The sequence below is a fragment of the Oryctolagus cuniculus genome, chromosome 5 (genome assembly GCF_051225735.1).
Source record: "Oryctolagus cuniculus isolate XC-2025 breed Fujian yellow rabbit chromosome 5, ASM5122573v1, whole genome shotgun sequence".
In the NCBI taxonomy this organism is placed as follows: Eukaryota; Metazoa; Chordata; class Mammalia; order Lagomorpha; family Leporidae; genus Oryctolagus; species Oryctolagus cuniculus.
The window spans coordinates 32,165,794-32,186,756 of record NC_142871.1 but is presented as its reverse complement, the minus strand read 5'-3'; the positions used below and the strand labels follow the sequence as shown (position 1 = coordinate 32,186,756).

The following is a 20,963-nucleotide window of genomic DNA, read 5'->3' as shown; positions in this document are numbered from 1 at the left end:
ACAGCACACAAAGTTTCAAATTTCTCATATCCTCACCCTTTATATGTTAAGGCTAACCAAACGTCACCTCTACTATGCTTTCTGCTTTATCTCCTCGCCTCTCTCTCCCTAAAATCTCCTTTAGTGATTTATCTTTAGTGGCAGTGACTCAAAATCAGGTATTTTAGTTTTTTAAGCTTTGCACCTAGTCCAAGGTCCTCAAAAAATGTCAGCAAAACAAAAAAGATATACTATTATAGTGAATTATGTCTTTAGAAGGAATAAAATAATGAACAAAATATAACTTAAAAATAATTTAAGAAAGTACAAGTAAAAGAAGATACACTTAGGCCTTTGAACAATTCTAGGCTTATTTTAAAATTTCTCTTATGATTTGTAAACTGAAAATTTTGAAAAAATTTAAGTATTGTAGTACTCCTGATAATAATCTCACTTTTGGAGAAGCTGTTTTGATATTTATTTTGAATTTAAATATCCCCTTTACTCTGAACATTTTATGTATAAGTGACTCAAGAATTTTTTCCACATAATCTGAAGAAAGTAGAAAATTATAAGCTAATGCAATGCTTTGTTATTTTCTGCTTTGACAATGACTCCTTGAGTGTACATCATCAGATTAGAAATTGTAAAATATGGGCCGGCGCCGTGGCTCACTAGGCTAATCCTCTGCCTTGCGGCGCCGGCACACCAGGTTCTAGTCCCGGTTGGGGCGCCGGATTCTGTCCCAGTTGCCCCTCTTCCAGGCCAGCTCTCTGCTGTGGCCTAGGAAGGCAGTGGAGGATGGCCCAAGTGCTTGGGCCCTGCACCCCATGGGAGACCAGGAGAAGCGCCTGGCTCATGCTTTCGGATCAGCGCGGTGCGCTGGCTGCAGTGCGCCAGCCGTGGCGGCCATTGGAGGGTGAACCAACGGCAAAGGAAGACCTTTCTCTCTGTCTCTCTCTCTCACTGTCCACTCTGCCTGTCAAAAAAAAAAAAAAAAGAATAAAAAAGAAAAGAAATTGTAAAATATGTAAACGAAGAAGAGTATTTGGTCCTTGTCCTTGGAGAATTTACCTAAAGGAACAGAGAGCCCTAAGAGCAGGCACAAGGATAATGTGAAAATCAGGACCGATTAATACAGCTGAAAATGCCTTAGATGACAGACCTGGTTCCCTACATAACTGCCATGGACACTGAGGGACAGCTCTACGTGCCAACTTGACAGGGCACAGGGCTATTTCAGGGTGTCCATGAAGATATTTCCAGAAGAGATTAGTATTTGAGTCATCGGACAGAGTAAAGAAAATCCACTCTCATCAACGTGAGTGGCCTCATCCACGGAAGCTCTGAGTAGAACAAAAGGGTGGAGGAAGGGTGAGTTCTCTTTCTTCTTGATCCATGCATCCCTTTTTTTTTTTTTTTTGGACAGGCAGAGTTAGTGAGAGAGAGAGACAGAGAGAAATGTCTTCTTTCTGTTGGTTCACCCCCGAAATGGTCGCCACGGCTCGCGCACTGCACCAATCCGAAGCCAGGAGCCAGGTGCTTCCTCCTGGTCTGCCATGCGGGTGCAGGGCCCAAGCACTTGGGCCATCCTCCACTGCACTCCTGGGCCACAGCAGAGAGCTGGCCTGGAAGAGGAGCAACCGGGACTAGAACCCGGGGGGCCATCGCCGCAGGCGGAGGATTAGCCTAGTGAGCCACGGAGCCGGCCCATCCATCCTTTCTTGCTTGTGGATGTCCAGCTCCTGATTCTCAGGCACTGGGGCTCATACTAAGAGTCACACCATGAGCTGCCCTGATTCTCAACACTGCAGACTTGCATTAACTGTATCACCAGCTAGCTGTCTTGGTCTCCAGTTTGCAGTCAGTGTATTGTGGGGCTTCTCGTCCTCCATAATCCCCTGAGCCAATTCCAATGATAAACCTCCTCTTGTTTCTCTCTCTATATATATCCTTTTGTTTCTCTTTGGTTAAAGAACCCTGATATATCCATGCATTGAGAGTGCTGAGAGGTAAATAAAGCACACCTGCGATGACTAAGTCCCGTGGTGTTTAATCACTGACAGAGGCTGAAGGGCCGATATGGGGCTCTGCAGGTGGGGAAGGCCTTGGCTTGGCAGGGAACTGGGGAGAGGTGCTGGAGAAGGAAGGTGGCCCAAAGCCTCCTGGGAAGAATGCAAAGCAGAGTGGGTGTCAGGAGAGAGCCACACTTCAGGAGCAAGACTAGAACTCAGGCCCCTGTGCTGGTGCCTATTTCCAAAGCAGCACAACGGGAAGAAACAACAAAATGAATCTCCACCCTCACGCAGCTTCTTCCAAGAGGAAAAGAACTAGACCAGGCTTCTTTAACACGGGGTCTTTCTGATGCCAAGGAGGCCCGCACGCCTGTGAGTGCAGCATGTCAGACCCCCATTAAACTTCTCATATGGTATACAGTGCTCATCATTTTATACTGTGGACACAGGGCACGTGCTTGATTTAATTTAACAACTGGTGGTAGTATCGAGCGCTTTAAACAGCTTTTGAAAACTATCGTTAATATAGCAAATTAAGTACATTAGCGATTCCCTCTGTCTTAGCACTGCCATCATGGTCTCTATGACAGCACTGCTCCATCTGGTACCCTCAGCCAGACTGTACTGGAGAAGTGAAACAGAGCCTTAATGTTGCCAATAATCCGAAGACTGACTCTTGATGACAACTGAGGAAACAGGAAAAAAAAAAAAAAAAAAGCTGTTAAGCCTCTTACAATGTACTCTCTGTTCTGTGTGTCAGGGAGAAAGAAGATTGAACACTTTTACCCCCCACTTTTTATGTTGAAATAATTTTGTAATAGAAAAGTTACAATTATAGCAGAGTTTCTGTATACCTTTTAGCAGCTTGCCCTAACCTTAACATCTTATATACTTTTGGCACTAGTATCAAAACCAGGAAATGAGCACTGATTATGCAAACCACAATAACAGCATGGATACAATGTCACTATCAATAGCTCCTCCTTGACTTTCTTCACCTTCCTTCTGGTGTACTTCTCTGATCAAGGGTCCTGCAGTACAGTCACCTGTCATATCTCCTTAGTGTCTTCCAGTCCGTGACTGGTAATTTTTGGTCTTTCCTAACCTTCACACTTAAAAAAAAAAAAAAAAAAAACCATTCAGTTATTTATTTGAAAGGCAGAGTTACAGAGAGGTAGAGGCAGAAACAGAGGTCTTCCACCACTGGTTTACTCTCCAGATGGCCACAATGGCCGGAGCTGTGCCTATCTGAAGCCAGGAGCCAGGAGCTGCAACCTGGTTTCCCACACAGGTGCAGGGGCCCAAGGACTTGGGCCATCTTCTACTGCTTTCCCAGGCCATAGTGGAGAGCTGTATCAGAAATGGAGCAGCTGGGACACAAACTGGTGTCCATATGGGATGCTGGCACTGCAGGTGGTGGCTTTACCCACTATGCCACAGTGCCAGCCCCCGCCTCACACTTTTGAGAAGTGCTGGTGAGATAGTTTGTGAATGTCCTCCATGTTGGGTTCACCTGACGTCTTGTCAAGACTAGGCTGAGGCTGTTCGTGTTTGGCAAGATCACAGGAGTGACGTTGGGCCCTCCTCAGTGCATCACAGCAGGAGGTACACGGTGTTGATGTGTCTGCTCACTAGCGATGCTTATCTTGGTCATTTGGTGGAGGGGTGTCTGCCAGCTGCCCCGACCATAGTTACTGTTCACCCACTGCGGTTAGCAAGTATCCCATGGGGGAGACATTTTAAAACCATTCAAATAGCCCGTTTTGCATCCCTTTTTTTGCCTACTAATCTTAGCAGCCTTTGAGGATCCTTGCTTGCAGGGATTATGACTTGGTGTTTGCCCAGTGGTGATTTTTTTTCTATTTCCCTTATACTTTCTAGTTGAAATTTGACTATAACAAAGAGCTGCCCTTTCTCTTCCATATATTTATTTATTCAATTATTTGTATCAATGTGGATTCACTCGTGGATATTTATTTTATTCTATGAGATATAATCCAAAACTATCATTTTATTTTACTTTTATTAATTTCTCAAGTTGTTCTACCTTGGACTACTGGGAACTCCTTCCAGATGGTTCCAGAGGGCTTTCAGTAACCTTCATCTGTTTTAGAACGCTTCTTTACGTTTTGGCACCACAAGGTGTTCCCGGCTCATCTTGTATTTCTCTTGTCTGGGGGACTGGAATCAGTTGCTTCTCTAAGGGGCCCCCATTCCTTTTATCAGAGAATGGTGTTTAGAAACCAAGATCTAGGTCCACTCAGCTGTCAGATCTCAGAAACAAATGTGCTAAGGATGTTATTTCTTTAAATTTGTTATTTTTTCTACTGAGTATTTTTTACTTTGGTGGACTAATGGTAGTATACTAGCATCTAAAGGAACTTTTATCAGGGGTATTTAAAGACAACAATTTATAGGGTTTCTTTGTATCTCAATTATCTAACAGAATCTTTATATATTTGGAAATTTGATGGAACTGGACAATGACTGAAATCACTTCATCTTGAATATGTATTTCATCACTTGCATGTTAATGCATATATTCCCCTCAGGAAATAATATAAAAAGTACTTCCTCCATATAATTTTCCTCTAAAATTTCCACCTTAAAACAAAAAAATGCTTCCCAAAAGTAACTTTAATTGAAATCAGAGGTTCCTAGTGGCCTCAAGAAACCAGCTTCATGGTGGAAGGACAGATAACTCTTTCTTGGGACCACGTTGTGGTGTAGCTGGTAAAGCTACCACCTCCAGTGCCAGCATCCCATATGGGAGTCGGTTCGAGTCTAGGCTGCTCCACTTCTGGTCCAGCCCTCTGCTATGGCCTGGGAAAGCAGTAGAAGATGGCCCAACTCCTTGGGCTCTTGCACCTGCGTGGGAGACCCAGAGGAGATTCTTGGCTTTGGATTGGTGCAGCTCCGGCCATTGCGGCCACTTGGAGAGTGAACCAATGGACGAAGACCTCTCTCTCTGCCTTTCCTTCTCTCTGTGTAACTCTGCCTTTCAAACAAATAAATAAATATTTAAAAAACAAAACAAATAAACAAACAAAACCAAATAATTATCTAGCAAACACTGCTCAGCAAGACTGTGCCTTGCTCCATGCAGGGCTGGTGAAAGCAGTGCCGGTGCCTGGGGCCCACGTGCAGGAGAGCTCCTCCTCTGTGTTCTCCCTGCTGCTCTCTGGACCTGAGCGGAGTGTCCCACACAGTGTGATGGTCATCAGCTCCTTTTGGTTCTTAAGCTTTTCCACCTTGGAAGTGATATGGGGGAACTTGGCAGGAAGATTAGGTAGGAATAGGTGAGCTGGGATTTCTGCCCGCCCTGCAGTCCAACTCTATCCCCTTACATGTCAATTTAATATGCCCACTTTCCCAGGACACTCTTGTCTCATCCAGGAATAGAATGGAGGAGATGCCATGATGGCCACATGTAACTTAAACTCTGCATGAAGGCACCATGAAAATCCCAGAAAGCCTCACGCACATTAAACTCACCCAGGCTCCACCCCTTGTCTTATGAAGGAGACTGTCCTCTTGACTATGCTGGAGGGTCCTTGGGGGCCGCCTCCTCCCCATCTCTCTCCTCATAGGCAGCTCTGTGGCGCACTCACAGTGAGTATCTCTCCATGTGGGCTGACCCACAGTCATGTGTGAATGCATATTCTCTCTCTCTCTTAAATAAATCCTGCCTTCACTTGTGCGTATGACTCTCTGCTTTGAATTCTTATCGCTGTGTGGGCAAGAGCCTAGAATAAAGATGAATATTCCTGGGACTATAACAGAAGCATTTTACAGATACAGATACATTGTGAAGACAGTACAGAGAGAATTCCTGTATACCAACAAGCACAGTTCTCCCTAACACATGAAAATATTCACAAACTTCATGGAAAAACAGAATGAGAAGAGAAGTTTACTTTGCTGCAAATTTTTTTGAAATTTAACCAGTTTTTCATTACATACATTTTCTGTGAAATCTTTGAAGATCCCTCAAACCTGACATAACCATAGTATATTGTCAAAACTAAGACACAAACAGTGATGAGGCTGGTGTCAAGAACAGCAGGTTACATCCCGCTTACAACAGCCCACATTGGAGTGCAGATATGAGTCCCAGCAGCTCTGTTTCTGATCCAGCTCCCTGCTGATACACCTGAGAAAGCAAGGGAAGATGGCCAAATACTTGGGTCCCTGCCACCCACAGGAGAGATCCGAATGGAACAGCATGCTCTTGGCTTCAGCCTGGCCCAGCTCCAGCAACTGCAGCCACTGGCTATTTGGGGAGTGAACCAGTGGGTGGAAGATCTTTCTCTTTGTGTTTTTCCTAGCACTTTTTTTTTTTTTTTGACAGGCAAAGTTAGACAGAGACAGAGAGACAGAGAGAAAGGTCTTCCTTTCGTTGGTTCACCCCCCAAATGGCTGCCACAGCGGGCACTGCATCAATCCAAAGCCAGGAGCCAGGTGCTTCTTCCTGGTCTCCCATGCGGGTACAGGGCCCAAGCACTTGGACCATCCTCCACTGACTTCCCAGGCCATGGCAGAGAGCTGGACTGGAAGAGGAACAACTGGGACAGAATATGGCACCCCAACCGGGACTAGAATCTGGGGTGCTGGCGCCACAGGCAGAGGATTAGCCAAGTGAGCTGCGGCACTGGCCCTAGCACTCTTTCAAAGTAAATCTTAAAAAGGGAAAGATATAATGTTTATATATGAAGTGAATATGGCAAAATATTAAAAGCTGTTAAATCTTTGTGTGGTCATTAAATTCTTTGGTGTACTTTTCTGTAACTGAAATATTTTAATATAAAATGACAAAAGAAAACAACTAGGAATCCCTTCCTAAAATTAACTTTGGTATAATACTATTCATTATAGACTTCTCTGAGATTCTATCTGGTTGTCACTAATTTTCCCTCCTATTCTAGAATACTACACCACACATAGGTAATCGGTACTAGAAGGAAGTTTTTAAGAAAACGTTAAATTCACAGATCACTTATATGCTATTTAAATTATTTCAAAACATAATCATTTTTTCATGTCTGTGTTTATTTGCAAGCACGTACAGGTAAAAGGGATGTAACGAATTCTGGGGAACGCTGACCATACGGCAGAATGGACACTGGTGCCAATATGCCTATCCAATCAGCTTGAAGGTCACGTAGATAGGATGGCTCCCCAGGTGGGCCTAATGGGCCTGGGTTGCATCCAGGAGTTTACCTGATTGGCAGAAGGTGGGGTGGAGAGAAGTGTGCCTGGGCTCAGGTCACTGCTGAGACCGCTCATTTCTCCCCTCTTCTTTTCAAAACATAATCTTTTTTCCTTTCCTCATCTGGGCATCCTTAGTTTCAATGACTGTCTTTAACTAATGGCCTGCCCCCTCCCCCTTTCATTGACACACACCTATTCCTTTCACCCCATGTGTCTTTCAAGTCTATAAACCCTTGATTGTAAATCCCTACTTCTAGCTCGTCCTAATCATAAATAATCTGATGTTAAATACTGTCCGCTTCCTTAGAGTATGCATTTTTTAGGTTCACATCCAACTGCTAATCATTTATTTTGGGGTCTCCACAGAATTTTTTTCCCGTTACACAATTTTTTTACCCTAATTAGTTATTATCAGATGAAACTCATTTATTTTTTGTTCCAACGAAATATTTCCCACAAGTCTACTATGCTGCAGGTGCTGTGCTGGACAGTGTGCCAGACACAAGACACAGTGAAACATACCCTTACCCTCCAGAGAGGGCAACAGCCATCAAAACTCTGAACAAAAGTAGTTTCAATTTGTGGTATCACAAATGGGTAAAAACCAATTCCAGGGAGATAGAATAACCCAGGGAGCCCACTTCAGATCTGATGGCAACTCAGAACTTGGAGGAGGTGTCGAATACAAAGGTGCTAGCCACAAGAGAGGAGATATGGACATGGAGGCAAGGTCTGGGGAGGAACGTGTTCAGGGTTATCAGAATGTCTGCTCATATTTCTTTTATCTGTAAGTAGGGGAGAAATTAATCTTTACTAATGTTTAATATAAAGACTGACGCTGGTGCCCTTACTCCCAAGCCAGAGTACTTTCAGAGAAGAGAGGGTATCTTCCAGCTCAGAAGTGTTGCCATGGCCTTAAAAGCTTGGAGTAGAATTTATAATAACTTAGATTTAAAAACAGCTCATATTGATCTTATTCTTTAACATTCCTATTTTAGGATGCTTTATAATACAGGTATGAATTAGTACAACAGAACATGTTTCTAATTTACACATATATATCTAAACTTTATCAGTATCTATTTACATGTCCTCCCTCCCTCCCTATCTATCTGTTCATTCATCCACCCACCTCTCACCCCCACATATACACACAGATAGAGTGGAAGGGTTTTGCTTAAGGTTTTTTGTCAATGGTAGACTATGACACAATTTTTGAGGTTTTGCATTAGAATATTAATATATTCCTCACTGATGCCACAAAGCCTGTTTCACCACCACTACTGCCTGTGTATGTCACTGACAATACAGCTGGAGCTGTGTCTGAACCAGTGATTTCTAGACCTGGTTGTGCAATAAAATGATCTTGGAGCTGAATTCAAATCAGGATTCTAAAGGTGGAACACTGAGGATTTTTAAGGACTATGAAAACATTTGGGATGCTGCCACCACGTTGGGTATATGTCGTTATACATTTGTCCTAACCCACACAATGTACGGTACAAAGGGTGAACCGTAAGGTAAACTATGGACTTTGGGGGAGACTGATGTATTGGTGTAAGCTCATCAGTTGTGACAAATGTACACTTTGGAAAGTGGGGCAGGGGGATGTTGATAATGGGGATATGGGAGCAGGGAGTGCAAAGGAAATCCATAACCCTTCCGCTCAATTTTTCTAAAACTACTCTGAAACAATAAAAAGTCTTTATAAGAATCTGGATTCAGGGGCAGGTGTTTTAGTGCAGAGGGTTAAGCAGCCACTTGCAACACTGGCATCCCATATGAGTATCAGTTCCAAACCCTGGCTGCTCCACTTCCAAACCAACTCCCTCTAACACACCTGGGAAACAATGAGCAGATGATGGCCTGAGTGCTTGGACCCCTGCCACCCTTGTGAGAGACCTAGGTGGAGTTCCAGGCTCCCGGCTTTGGCCTGGCCCAACCCCAGCCATTGTGGCCATTTGGGGAGTAAACCAGTGAGTGGATGTTCTCTCTCACTGTGTATGTATGTATGTGTGTGTGTGTGTATACGTGTGTGTGTCTGTCTTTCCCTCCCTCTCTCTGTAACTCTGGCTATTAAATAAATAATTAAAACATTTTTTTTAAAAAATTCAGAGTTCTGGACTTTATCTCCAACAGATTCTTACTTGGTTCTTGGGGGGACTCTGAAAACTATAATATTAATGAACTCCTTATTTATCACCCAAGGTGCAGGCAGATTTGGGAACCAATGACACAGGAATGTGTTTCCTGAACTCAGGCATCTGGTATATTGAAAGGCATATTTATTTGGGTCACCTGTATAATTTTGTTTCTCTTCAAATGCAAACATATTCTTTAAAGCCAAGGAAGCAGGTCTCCCCCTCTCACAGTAAACATTATGCTCAGTGTACCATCACTCAGATTGTATGCACCAGATACATGTTAAATAGTGGCTTCGGAAGGATTTTTCTTAAGCTCTACTATGTTCTTACACTATAGAGATGTCAGAGATGATAAATGAAGAGTAATCCAACATTGAAAATGGTTATGGAGGGAGCTGGCACTGTGGTTTAGCAGATAAAGCTGCTGCCTACAGTGTTGGCATCTCATATGAGCACCAGTTGAGTCCTGGCTGCTCCACTTCTGATCCAGCTTTCTGCTATGGCCTGGGAAAGCAGTTAAAGTGGCCCACTGGGGACCAAGAAGAAGCTCCTGGCTCCTGGCTTCAGATTGGCCTAGCTCTGGCCATTGTGGCCATTTGGAGAGTGAACCAGTGGACGGAATCTATCTCTCTCTCTCTCTCTCTCTCTCTCTCTGTAACTCTACCTCTTAAATCAATCTTTTTAAAAAAAGCGTTTGCAGAGTAATTAAAAATTGCTGACCTGGAACAAGAATGGTAATAGCTGTCTGTACTGCCTTTCGGATGATACTGTCCAAGGCGAACATCCAGTGTGGCTTGATATTATGATTCCGAAGAACTTTATTGACCTGGAAAAGAGCATGACATGTAGCCAACTTTAATTTTTAATCTGAAGTAACCCAGCTGATCCAAGTACTTGGATGAAGTTCTATCTACAAAAAAATAACTAAACAATTTCTCTTTGAGTTACACATAATTTCTTTATGTCATGAGAAAACAAATTAAAAACCTCCACTTCAAATCAAACTTTAGTGAGCTCCATGTCAACAAAAAAGAGAAGTTATTTAAGTGGAAGGCAATCTGGTTCTTTGAGACTCAAAAGAAGCATCCTCTGGCTTTTATGGCTTGTGCAGAATGGTGTTTGAGGGTAAAGGAAGAAGGGAGTCCAAGGGGTTTTAAACAGAAATACACGTTGTTCTGAATGCATTGTGACTGAAGTTAAACTCGGTCAAGTGCATCAGCCTTTTCTGGGGCAAGGAAGAAGCAGACCAAGGGAGGAGGTAGCATTGCTGTGCTGCCCACGGGTTCATCATAGTGCTGGCCTCCCCACACTTGTGTCTACCTCTGGACACAGAGGAATAATCTGCTAAAACAGCACAGAAATCCTGGGCCCATTCCACAGCTCTGCTGTAAGGATATCCTTCTGCAGACTGGTAACATTTCACATATTTAAACAGACACATTACCTTCTGGCCTTTTTGAAAAATCATGGTAAAACCTACATGATGTACAAGTTACCAACTGAACACATTACTGTGCCTCCATCACCACCATCCATACACAGAACTCTTCTCATCTTGCGAAACAAGCTTTATACTCATTAAATAGTAACTCCCTATTCTCCTCCTCCTGGTGGGTACTGGAAACGGTCATTCTACTGTGTCTCCATGAATCTCACTCCCTTAGGTACCTCATGTCAGTGAAGTCACACAGTAGGTAGCTTTTGGTGATTGGCTTCTTTTACTTGGTGTAACATCCTAAGGTTTATCTGTGTTGTAGCCTGCGTCAGAATCCCCTTCCTTTTTTTTTAATGTATTTTTTTTTAATTTGACAGGCAGAGTTAGAGAGAGAGAGAGACAGAGAGAAAGGTCTTCCTTCCGTTGGTTCACCCCCCAAATGGCCTCTACGGCCGGCGCACTGCACCGATCCGAAGCCAGGAGCCAGGTGCTTCCTCCTGGTCTCCCATGCGGGTGCAGGGCCCAGGCACTTGGGCCATCCTCCACTGCCTTCCCGGGGCCACAGCAGAGAGCTGGACTGGAAGAAGAGCAACCAGGACTAGAACCCGGCACCCATATGGTCTGCCGGCGCTGCAGGTGGAGGATTAACCAAGTGAGCCACGGCCCCAGCCCCTCCCCTTCCTTTTTAAGACTGAATAATATTATACTGTATGTATGCCTTATGTATACTACCTTTTTTTTTTTTTTGACAGTAAGAGAGAGAGAGAGAGAGAGTTATAAACAATGAGAGAGCGACAGAGATAAAGGTCTTCCTTCCGTTGGTTCACTCCCCTAATGGCCGCCACAACCGGCGCTGTGCTGATCTGAAGCTAGGAGCCAGGTGCTTCTTCCTGGTCTCCCATGCAGGTGCAGGGACCCAAGCACTTGGGCCATCCTCCACTGCCCTCCCGGGCCACAGCAGAGAGCTGGACTGGAAGAGGAACAACCAGGACTAGTAGCTGGCGCCCCAACTGAAACTAGAACCCGGGGTGCTGGCGCCGCAGGCAGAGGATTAGCCAAGTGAGCTGCGGCACTGGCCATGTACACTACCTTTTAACAAAAACACCCCTTAATCATAAGGCTAAGGGAGGTTCATTTAGGGTTGGGATTAACTCCACTACTTGTTGGTTGATGCAGACTTCTAAAATGTCTACTTGCCCAACAGGGCTCAGGTTAGAGACTTCTGAGCCGGCAGGGGAGGTGGCAGCAAACCCATGCCAGGAGCTGGAGCTCTAGGTGCTCCGTTCTCCCCTTGATCCATCTTCATCACATCCCCTTGGGTTAGAAGACAGTCTGAGGACTTCCTCCTAGTAGTTGTTCTCAATGCTATGAAACACTGCTGAAAATGCTCAGTCTGAGTGTGTCATGGTCACTTCATTTCTTTAATAGACTTATGTGAGTAACAGGTAGTGAGCTAGAATGTTTCTGTAAAGAGTCACACACACCAGGTGGGAGAGGGATGCCTAATAACCATGACCTGCTCCTCATAGCTCTTCATTCCACATTATACTACGTAGGATCCATTCTTTGGGTTAATTTCACTCTGGGCAGAGTGAGCAAGTGTGGTGGTGGAGCGGTATGGTATCTGTCTATAACCCAGGATTACGATGTAAAAGCTCTCAATATGAATACTGCAGCCAATTCGCTCTCCCACTTCCAGACAGGAAACCGAATGTGTAGGCAGGGGCAAAATCAGCTGGGTTATTTCACGCTGCTTGCACTTGGCTGGGTTTCCCTAGTTGCAGAGAGCACGCTTCAGCCTTTAATACTGTTGACAGGCATTGCTGGTCACTCTTATTCCTAGGACCTCAATCAAGTCGGGGCTCTGGTACTCGCCCACCAAATAGCACAAGAGCCACTTGGATCACACAGTGTCTCAGAGAACACTACTGGAGAAGTTACCACTTGGTTTTAAATCAGAGATCATTTGATACCGTAATTGCAACCGCCAAGATACCTTCACAGGAATGACACATGCATTAAGCATGAGTTAATTTTTGTAATTTAAATAAAATTATACAAAGTACTGCCACATTTATATAATGGGCACTGTCAAGAACCCTCAGACTTCAATCTCCTGGGAGTGGCCTAGGACTTTATTATTATTATGTTTCTGCACAACGTTCCACAGATAAGTCTTATCCAAGAAAAACACAGAGGGTTTTGGATAAGGCATTCAGAATATTGGCCTCCAGCTTGTGTTGCATAGCAACTCAACTTTAGAGAAAAGAATTCTTAGCAAGCTCTCACTAGATCATGTGGATTAATTTTCAGTCAGTGATGCTCTGATGTACATTTATGGATAGGACACAGTGGATATTTATGAAATAAGTATGTTAAAAATGTTCTGCGTGGAACCTATAGAAAAACAGGGCAGTGGGTGTTTAGGAATGAGTGGTTTTATGCAATAGTGATAGTTTTAGGGTCTGTATTAGGAAATTTCTTTCAATGGCCACTAGGTGGCATTTCTCATATAGCTTTAGATGGTGCATGACAAAAGCATGCTTATATTGCTAAAGCTGTCAAAATAAACAGTGACCCACCACACGATTTCATAAGAACAAAGTTCAGGAAGGGTAGACACTTGTAATTTTTCTGTTTCCCATGATGATTCTGTTTTATGTGTATCTAACTTCAGGGATGCAAACATAGGAAACAATCTTCTGATAACTTAGAAGCACACAGACAGGCAAATACCTTGCATTTATCATCCAAAGGAAAGAGTTTGAAATCACTGAAGAAAGAAAACAGTAAAACTCATGTATTATCCTATTTTCTTCTGATCCATCTGAGCTTGAGTTTGTGGAAATCATGGGTAACACATCATACTTACAGCATCCTGGAAGCCAAAGAGCACCACCTGGACTTGGCTGATACCATGGCTGTCGAAGTCCAGCTCTAATTTCAGCTTAGACAGTGTAGTGGCTATAATTTTTCGGTCAGTGGATCTCACAAATTCTCTGAGGCTTGCAATGAGAGTTGTGATGTGCTCCCATTTTAGTTTAGGTTCTTCAGCCCCCTGGGGGAAAAAAAGAGCAACAATCCCTCAATGTGTGTTGAATCTATCAGCCATGGGTATTCCCACCGCACTTGCTGAGAAGGACTGGGCTTTATTCAACATGCCTGCTGCTAGAGAAAAAGACGAGCTAACACGCCTCCACCTAAGCTCCCTCCACCGCTAAGACTTTGGATGAAAGAGCATTTAATTTACTCCATCTCCTGGAGCAGCCATGACACAGGCTTTGCCCAAATGGGAAGGCTGAGGCACTAAGATTCTTACTTTCAGAAACTTTAGTGGAGAACTAAAGAGAGATTCATGTAACAAGACATATAAGCTCAATCTCAAAGTTTGCCCAGAGAGAGAATAAAGCAGGGTCATGAGTACACCCAATTAAGGAAAGAAGCAGGAACAATGGAATTGAGAATGACAATAGACAGGGACTGCAGAAATGCACCCCAAACTCCTAGAGCTTTAAGTCCTTGGAATCATACTCAAATGTCAGTCTCCATGAAGCTGGCCAGGCAATATGGTTAGAATCCACCTTTCTCACTGTTGCATGTGTCTACAACACACCCTTACCATGTGTCAGTTTCTGGCAATCAAAGGGACTGACCTCATACTCCATACTTGAAACCATTTCTTACCCAACAATGTGGGGATTACTTTAAGAATGGACCAATGGCTGATGCCGAGGCTCACTAGACTACTCTTCCGCCTGTGGCGCCAGCACCCCGGGTTCTAGTCCCAGTTGGGGCGCCGGATTCTGTCCCGGTTGCTCCTCCTCCAGTCCAGCTCTCTGCTGTGGCCCGGGAGGGCAGTGGAGGATGGTCCAAGTGCTTGGGCCTTGCACCCGCATGGGAGACCAGGAGGGAGCGCCTTGCTCCTGGATTTGGATCGGCACAGTTCCGGCCGTAGCAGCCATTTGGAGGGTGAACCAATGGAAGGAGGACCTTTCTCTCTGTCTCTAACTCTGCCTGTCAAAAAAAAAAAAAAAAAATTGTACCAATGGACTATTTTACACATTAAAATACATTCGGGGGCCGGCGCCGCGGCTCACTAGGCTAATCCTCCGCCTTGCAGCACCAACACACGGGGTTCTAGTCCTGGTCGGGGCGCCAGATTCTGTCCCGGTTGCCCCTCTTCCAGGCCAGCTCTCTGCTGTGGCCTGGGTGTGCAGTGGAGGATGGCCCAAGTGCTTGAGCCCTGCACCCCATGGGAGACCAGGAGAAGCACCTGGCTCCTGCCTTCGGATCAGCGCGGTGCGCCGGCTGCAGCGCGCTGGCCGCGGCGGCCATTGGAGGGTGAACCAATGGCAAAAGGAAGACCTTTCTCTCTGTCTCTCTCTCTCACTGTCCACTCTGTCAAAAATAAAATAAAATAAAATAAAATACACCATCAAGTCCTTTCTCTCAATATGTTTTCACTTGGGAGCTCTGTCTCATGTTTTGTGTTTTCATGAGAAGAGATTATATTAAAAAGCTTGAAATCTGTCATTAAGGGAATATTTTAAAATCAGACTGGGAACAATGATAAACTCTGGGCGTTTTTTTTTTTTTTCTTACCACAAACTAAATTACACCCAAAGTAAAGATTCACAGGCAAAATCATAACTCCATGAAAATCTGTTCAAGAAAAATGTGAATGTGAGTTATTCAGAAATTGGAAGCTTATCATGGTGAAAAATCAGTTACGTTTGCCAACAGTTTACACAGTAAACAGTTTTTGTGACATTAGATTTGTTTTCACAACCAAAAACATTTTGCTTCTGGCTTTGATGTGAGTGTCACTATCCCAGAAAGGAACAGTCTCTGCTGGGGCTCTCTGTCCAGGCTGCTTCAGTTTCTGTTCTAACTCCTTTCTCTCCAGATTAACACGGTAATGTGCCTTCATCATGTACATGCTAGGGACCAGGGCAGCTGATTCAGTATCCAAAGGTGGCACTTGACAGTGTGCCTGTCCATTCTTCGCCCTCTGAACTCCCTTAAAAACCATCAGTGGGAGCGCACATTTGGCTTGGCAGATAAACACTAACTGGAATGTCTGCATTCCACATCAGAGTACCTGAGTTCGATCCCCAACTCCATTTTCTCATTCCAGTTTCCTGTTAATGAGCACTATGGGAGGCAGCAGTGATGAGTCTAATACTTGGGTCTCTGCCACCACCCACATGGGAGACCTGGACTAAGTTCTGGGCTCCTGGTTTCAGTTCCCTATATCCATCAATGTGAACCAGTGGATTACAGCTTTTTTTTTTTTTGGTTGGTTCTCTCTCCCATAAATAATTTTTTAAAAAATGGATTTCATAGGTTAAAAACATTTATTATGTCTAATGGCTTGAGGAGCTGATTAGGATCTATACTGTTGTTTTATGATAAAGGATAGGCTTAAATGTAAATATGCATATAGAAATATTTCATTTTTTAAAAAAGATTTATTTATCTATTTGAAAGGTAGTTATATAGAGAGAGGGAGAGGCAGAGAGAGAAAGAGAGATCCTCTATCCACTGGTCCACTCTCCAAATGGCCACAATGGCCAGCATTAGGCCAGGCTGAAGCCAGGAACTTCATCCAGGTCTCCCAGGTGGGTTGCAGGGGTCCAGGCACTTGGGCCATACTCGGCTGCTTTCCCAGGTGCGTTAGCAGGGAACTAGATGGGAAGTGGAACAGCCAGCACTTGAACTGGGGCCCACATAGAATTCTGGTGCTACAGGCGGCAGCTTCACCCACTCTGCCAAAGCACTAGCTCCCAGAAATATTTCATATAATGAAAAGAATGATTTCAATCTGGCAGTAGAAAAAAACTGAATATTTTAGGTAACTCTTACTAACCTGCTTGATACTGAGAACAATACTAAGAGTTGACATTTGTGACACATTTTCTGTTATGATGTAAATAACTTATGATATCTGCTACTCCTGACAGCAACCTAACATGGTAGAATCCTCTATTTTACAGATTAGGAAGCTCGGGCTCTCAGAAGTTAAATAGCTTGCACAGGCTTTAAGTGATGGGACCAGCCTCATACAGAAGCCGAGTCCAAGCTGAGCCCAAGTTCCTAACCATGGCATTCTCCTGCCCCAATTAGCTGGAATGGCTAGCTGCAAACCTGGGTGAGGACAGGTTCAACCACTAAGGCATGGTGTGAAGTCACAGGAAAGGGAGTCTTTGTGGCGCAACGTGACTGATCAGCAGCTGGGGAGTTGCATGCTGAGGCAGCCAGGCTTAACCTCTGATGGCTGCTTTGAAGATTTCTTTCATTTCTCCTTTTACAGAAAACATCCACATGTGCTTTAAAAACTGGGTTCCAGTCCTGGTTCACTGCTTGGGATGCCCACTCCCTTACTGAAGTGCTTGGTTTGACTCCCAGTTCTTCCACTTCTGTTCCAGCTTTCCTGCTAATGGGCACCCGCGGAGGTAGTAGAGGATGGTCCTCCACCCGTGCACGGAACCCAGATGCAGTTCTGGGCTCCTGGCTTCAGCCTGGTCAAGCCCTTGCTGTTGCAAGGGACTGAACCAATGGAGGGAAGAGCTCTCTTGGTCTCCACGTCTTCTCTCTCTCTCTCTGTCCCTGCCTTTCAAATATCAAATAAAAACAAATACAGAGTTGTACATGTTTCTGATCTAAAAACAAGCATCCTACACTAGTAGCTATAGAAGATTTTACTCTGCAGTCACTCTCAGTAATTTCCCTTCCTTCTCTCCTTCCTACCTCCCCCGCTCTATGTTTCTGCCAGCACCTGTCACCGTCTGGCACACCAGAGACTCAGCACCGTGTCCTGCTCAAGAGCATAGACCCTGGAGCCAGATGCAGAGGTCTATATCCTGAGTCCATCAATTGGGCCCCATGACCTTGGCAAGCTACTCTGGAGGAGTGCTCTGTACCTTGGTTTCCTCACTTGTCAACATGAGGATGCTAAGAGATCTTCAACTACAGTGAGAAAATATTCATGAAAAACTAAGAACAATGCCTAGTCTACAGAAAACGCTGGCTACTATTACTATATGCTTAATATGCATTTACTAATTTTTTATTGTTTTTCTCCCTCCACTAGAATGTTAACTTGAGTAGCATGCATATTTTGTTTGTTTTGGTCACTGCAGTAGCCCCAGCACATAAAATGGAGCTTGGCATTCAGCAGATCTCAGTAAGAATTCATTGAGTGAATGCAGGAATGAACTCCAAGTACTGCCTGGCCGCCCCCTCCATCTACACTTGGATCCTCTTCTTTTCACCCATCCTATCCTCAGTCCTTGATGACCACAGTGAGCAGAAAGAAAGGCAAGAGACAAAGCTTACGGTTCCAGACGGGTCAGGTCTCTTCCAAATCTCCCATCCTTCCCGCACATCACTCTCAACATTCATCCTACCCCCCGCTCACAGGCCCAGCCATCCCCTCATCTCCTTGTGGGCCACCGAGCAACTGCTCCAGTTTTCCTCTAGGACTCAAGTCAGGGTTCTCCCAGAGTGCAGATGGTGCCCATGTCAGTTCTTCTTGTAACAAGAGACCCTACTGACATACATATGGCCTTTCAGCTCCTTCGATGGGTGCCAAAGAGGTGGACACCAGGGAGTTCTTAGGGTGATGAAGCATTCAGGTTAAGAAGACTGCAGAGAGAGGGTGGGGTTCTCAAGACAGAGACAAGCTGAGGCTGCACAGAGAGAGCCCAGAACACAGCCTTGCACCAGCTACATCTCAATGCAAGATAACAGGCAGACTCTTGGACAGAGACACTTTATAGGCTTGGCTCATTATCTGACCCCTAGATCCATCCTTTTCTGCAGATGTTTTCCCAGGACAGAAAGGAAGGAAGAGGCTGTGTGCAGTCCACAGCAATCATGTGGTGGCCACAGGTGCAGGCAGACTTGTCCTCGATGTCCAGAGAACTGAAAGATCATGTGTGGGACCAAGTACTTTTTTTTTTTTTTAAAGATTTATTTACTTATTTGAAAGGCAGAGTTACAGAGAGGCAGGGGCAGAGGCAGAGGCAGAGAGAGAGGGAGGAGAGAAAGAGATCCTCTATCTGCTGGTTCACTCCCCAAATGGCCGCAACAGCCAGAGGTGTGCCGATCTGAAGCCAGGAGCCAGGAGCTTCTTCTGGGTCTTCCACGGGGGTGCAGGGGCACAAGGACCTGGGTCATCCTCTATTGCTTTCCCAGGCCACAGCAGAGAGCTGCATCAGAAGTGGACCAGGCGGGACTTGAATCAGTGCCCATATAGGATGCCGGCACTGTAGGCGGCAGCTTTACTGCTACATTACAGCACCAGCCCCCAAGTACTTCTGAGGAAGGCTCCTCTCCACGTGGGCCTGAGCTGCCGCCAGCAGCTTGGAGATGAGGGAAAGTCTGTGTCTACTCATGCCTATTTGGGGAGGCAGGGATTTCTCATCTCTGTAATCAGAATACCAGTGAACACACTTTCCTAGGTATTAGGGACTGAATTCATATGCTGGTGCCTTAACTTCTAATGTGACCCTATTTCGAGAGATGGCCTCTTCATGAAGGTCTCATGAAGGTTACATGAGGTCATAAGGGTGGGTCCCTAGTCCCATCAGACTGGTGTCCTTACAAGAACAGGCACCAGGGACCAGGGTTACAAAACTGGCTTCCCATTATCAGAGAGCTGGTTCCAGTCCTGGCTGCTCCACTGCCAATCCTGCTCCCTGCTTACATACCTGGGAAGGCAGTTGGAGGACAGCCCAAGTTGCTTGGGCCCCTGCCACCCAGCTGAGATACTGGATATACTTCCTGGTTCCTGGCTTCAGCCTGGCCCAGACTTGGTTGTTGCAGCCATTTGGGGAGTAAACCAGTGGATGGAAGATCTCTCTCTGCATTTCAAATAAATAAATAAATAAGGAAATAAATCTTAATTAAAAATAAGAGGCAGCAGGGGTTCACCTGTACAGAGAAAAGTCCATGTGAAGGCACAGCGAGAAGGAAACCATCTGCATACCTAGGAGAGAGGTCTTCGGAGAAACCAAAGCCTCTGACACCTTGACCTTGGACTTGTCAATTCTAGAACTCAGAGAAAACAAACATCTGTGGCTGAAGCCTCCTAGCCTGTGGTATTTTGCTTCAGCATCTCTAGCACACAAATATACCACGGAGCAACAACTTCATCACCCAGAATTGCTTGGTTCACTGCACACAGAACCCTCTAACAGCGAACAGCAGAGACTTCTTAGAGCTGTCACCCTGCATCTGAACCCAGTGCCACAAGAACCACGTCTCTGCTGTGGTTGTGATGCTTCCCAAACATTCAAAACCACAGCTGGCAGGTGGCTTCCTGCTAACATGGGAGTCAGAGGTACACAAGGCTCAAGGCCTGTTGACTGAACAAATGGAATTAAAAGAATAAACAAATGAACAAACAGGGCTGAAAGGGACTGGCTGTAACCTCTCCAACATAAAAAAAAATTGCTTCTGACTTAAAAATAGCTTCCTGGGGGGACACTAAGCCTCCACCTGCAGAGCCGGCATCCCATATGGGCACTGGTTCGTGTCCCGGCTGCTCCTCTTCAGATCCAGCTCTCTGCTATGGCCTGGGAAAGCAGTAGAAGATGGCCCAAGTGCTTGAGCCTCTGTTCCCACATGGGAGATCCAGTAGAAGCTCCTGGCTCCTGGCTTCAGATTGGCACAGCTGCAGCCATTGTGGCCATTTGGGGAGCAAGCCAGCAGATGGAGGTCCTTTCTCTCTGTCTCTCCCTCTCTCTGTAACTCTCCGTTTCACATAAATAAATAAAATCTTTTTAAAAAAAGAATAGCTTCCCCATTCCAGTCTCTACATTAGAAACTGCTTCTTCCCATTCCCGGGATAGTCTATCACGGCGAGCACCTCAGGGGCCTCATGGCTCCCATGCTCTGTGACAGCCCCAGGTGCTGTGACACAGGGAGAACTTGTAAGCTCTGGACACAAAGTACCACTGCGGGGTGGGGGTGGGGGTGGGGGTGGAGGTGGGGCCGTACCTGAGCTAGAGATTCCATCAGGTTTCTCACAATTTTGTCTTGGTCTTCAGTCAGGATCCTGTGCAGCGTGGCGCGGCGCTCGCTGTCCTTCCGCAGCAGGAAGAACCCAGAGTCCTTCTCCTCGGGGGAAGGGGGCGCGCTGTGGTCCTCGAAGTTCTCATCTGGAATGCTGAA

At 45.3% G+C, this 20,963-nt stretch overlaps 1 protein-coding gene across 3 annotated transcripts in view; it reads right to left on the bottom strand.

Annotated features, from left to right (window-relative positions):
• MAP3K5 (mitogen-activated protein kinase kinase kinase 5) overlaps positions 1 to 20,963 on the bottom strand; it is a 247,380-nt gene that overhangs the window by 15,305 nt on the left and 211,112 nt on the right. For all 3 annotated transcript variants that reach the window (XM_070073521.2, XM_051854304.3, XM_070073520.2), the window contains exons 23-25: positions 20,790 to 20,958; positions 13,657 to 13,842; positions 10,070 to 10,175 (exon numbers count right to left, since the gene is read on the bottom strand). In XM_070073521.2, coding sequence (XP_069929622.2) covers positions 10,070 to 10,175; positions 13,657 to 13,842; positions 20,790 to 20,958 — 461 coding nt within the window. The remainder of the gene's footprint in view (positions 1 to 10,069; positions 10,176 to 13,656; positions 13,843 to 20,789; positions 20,959 to 20,963) is intronic.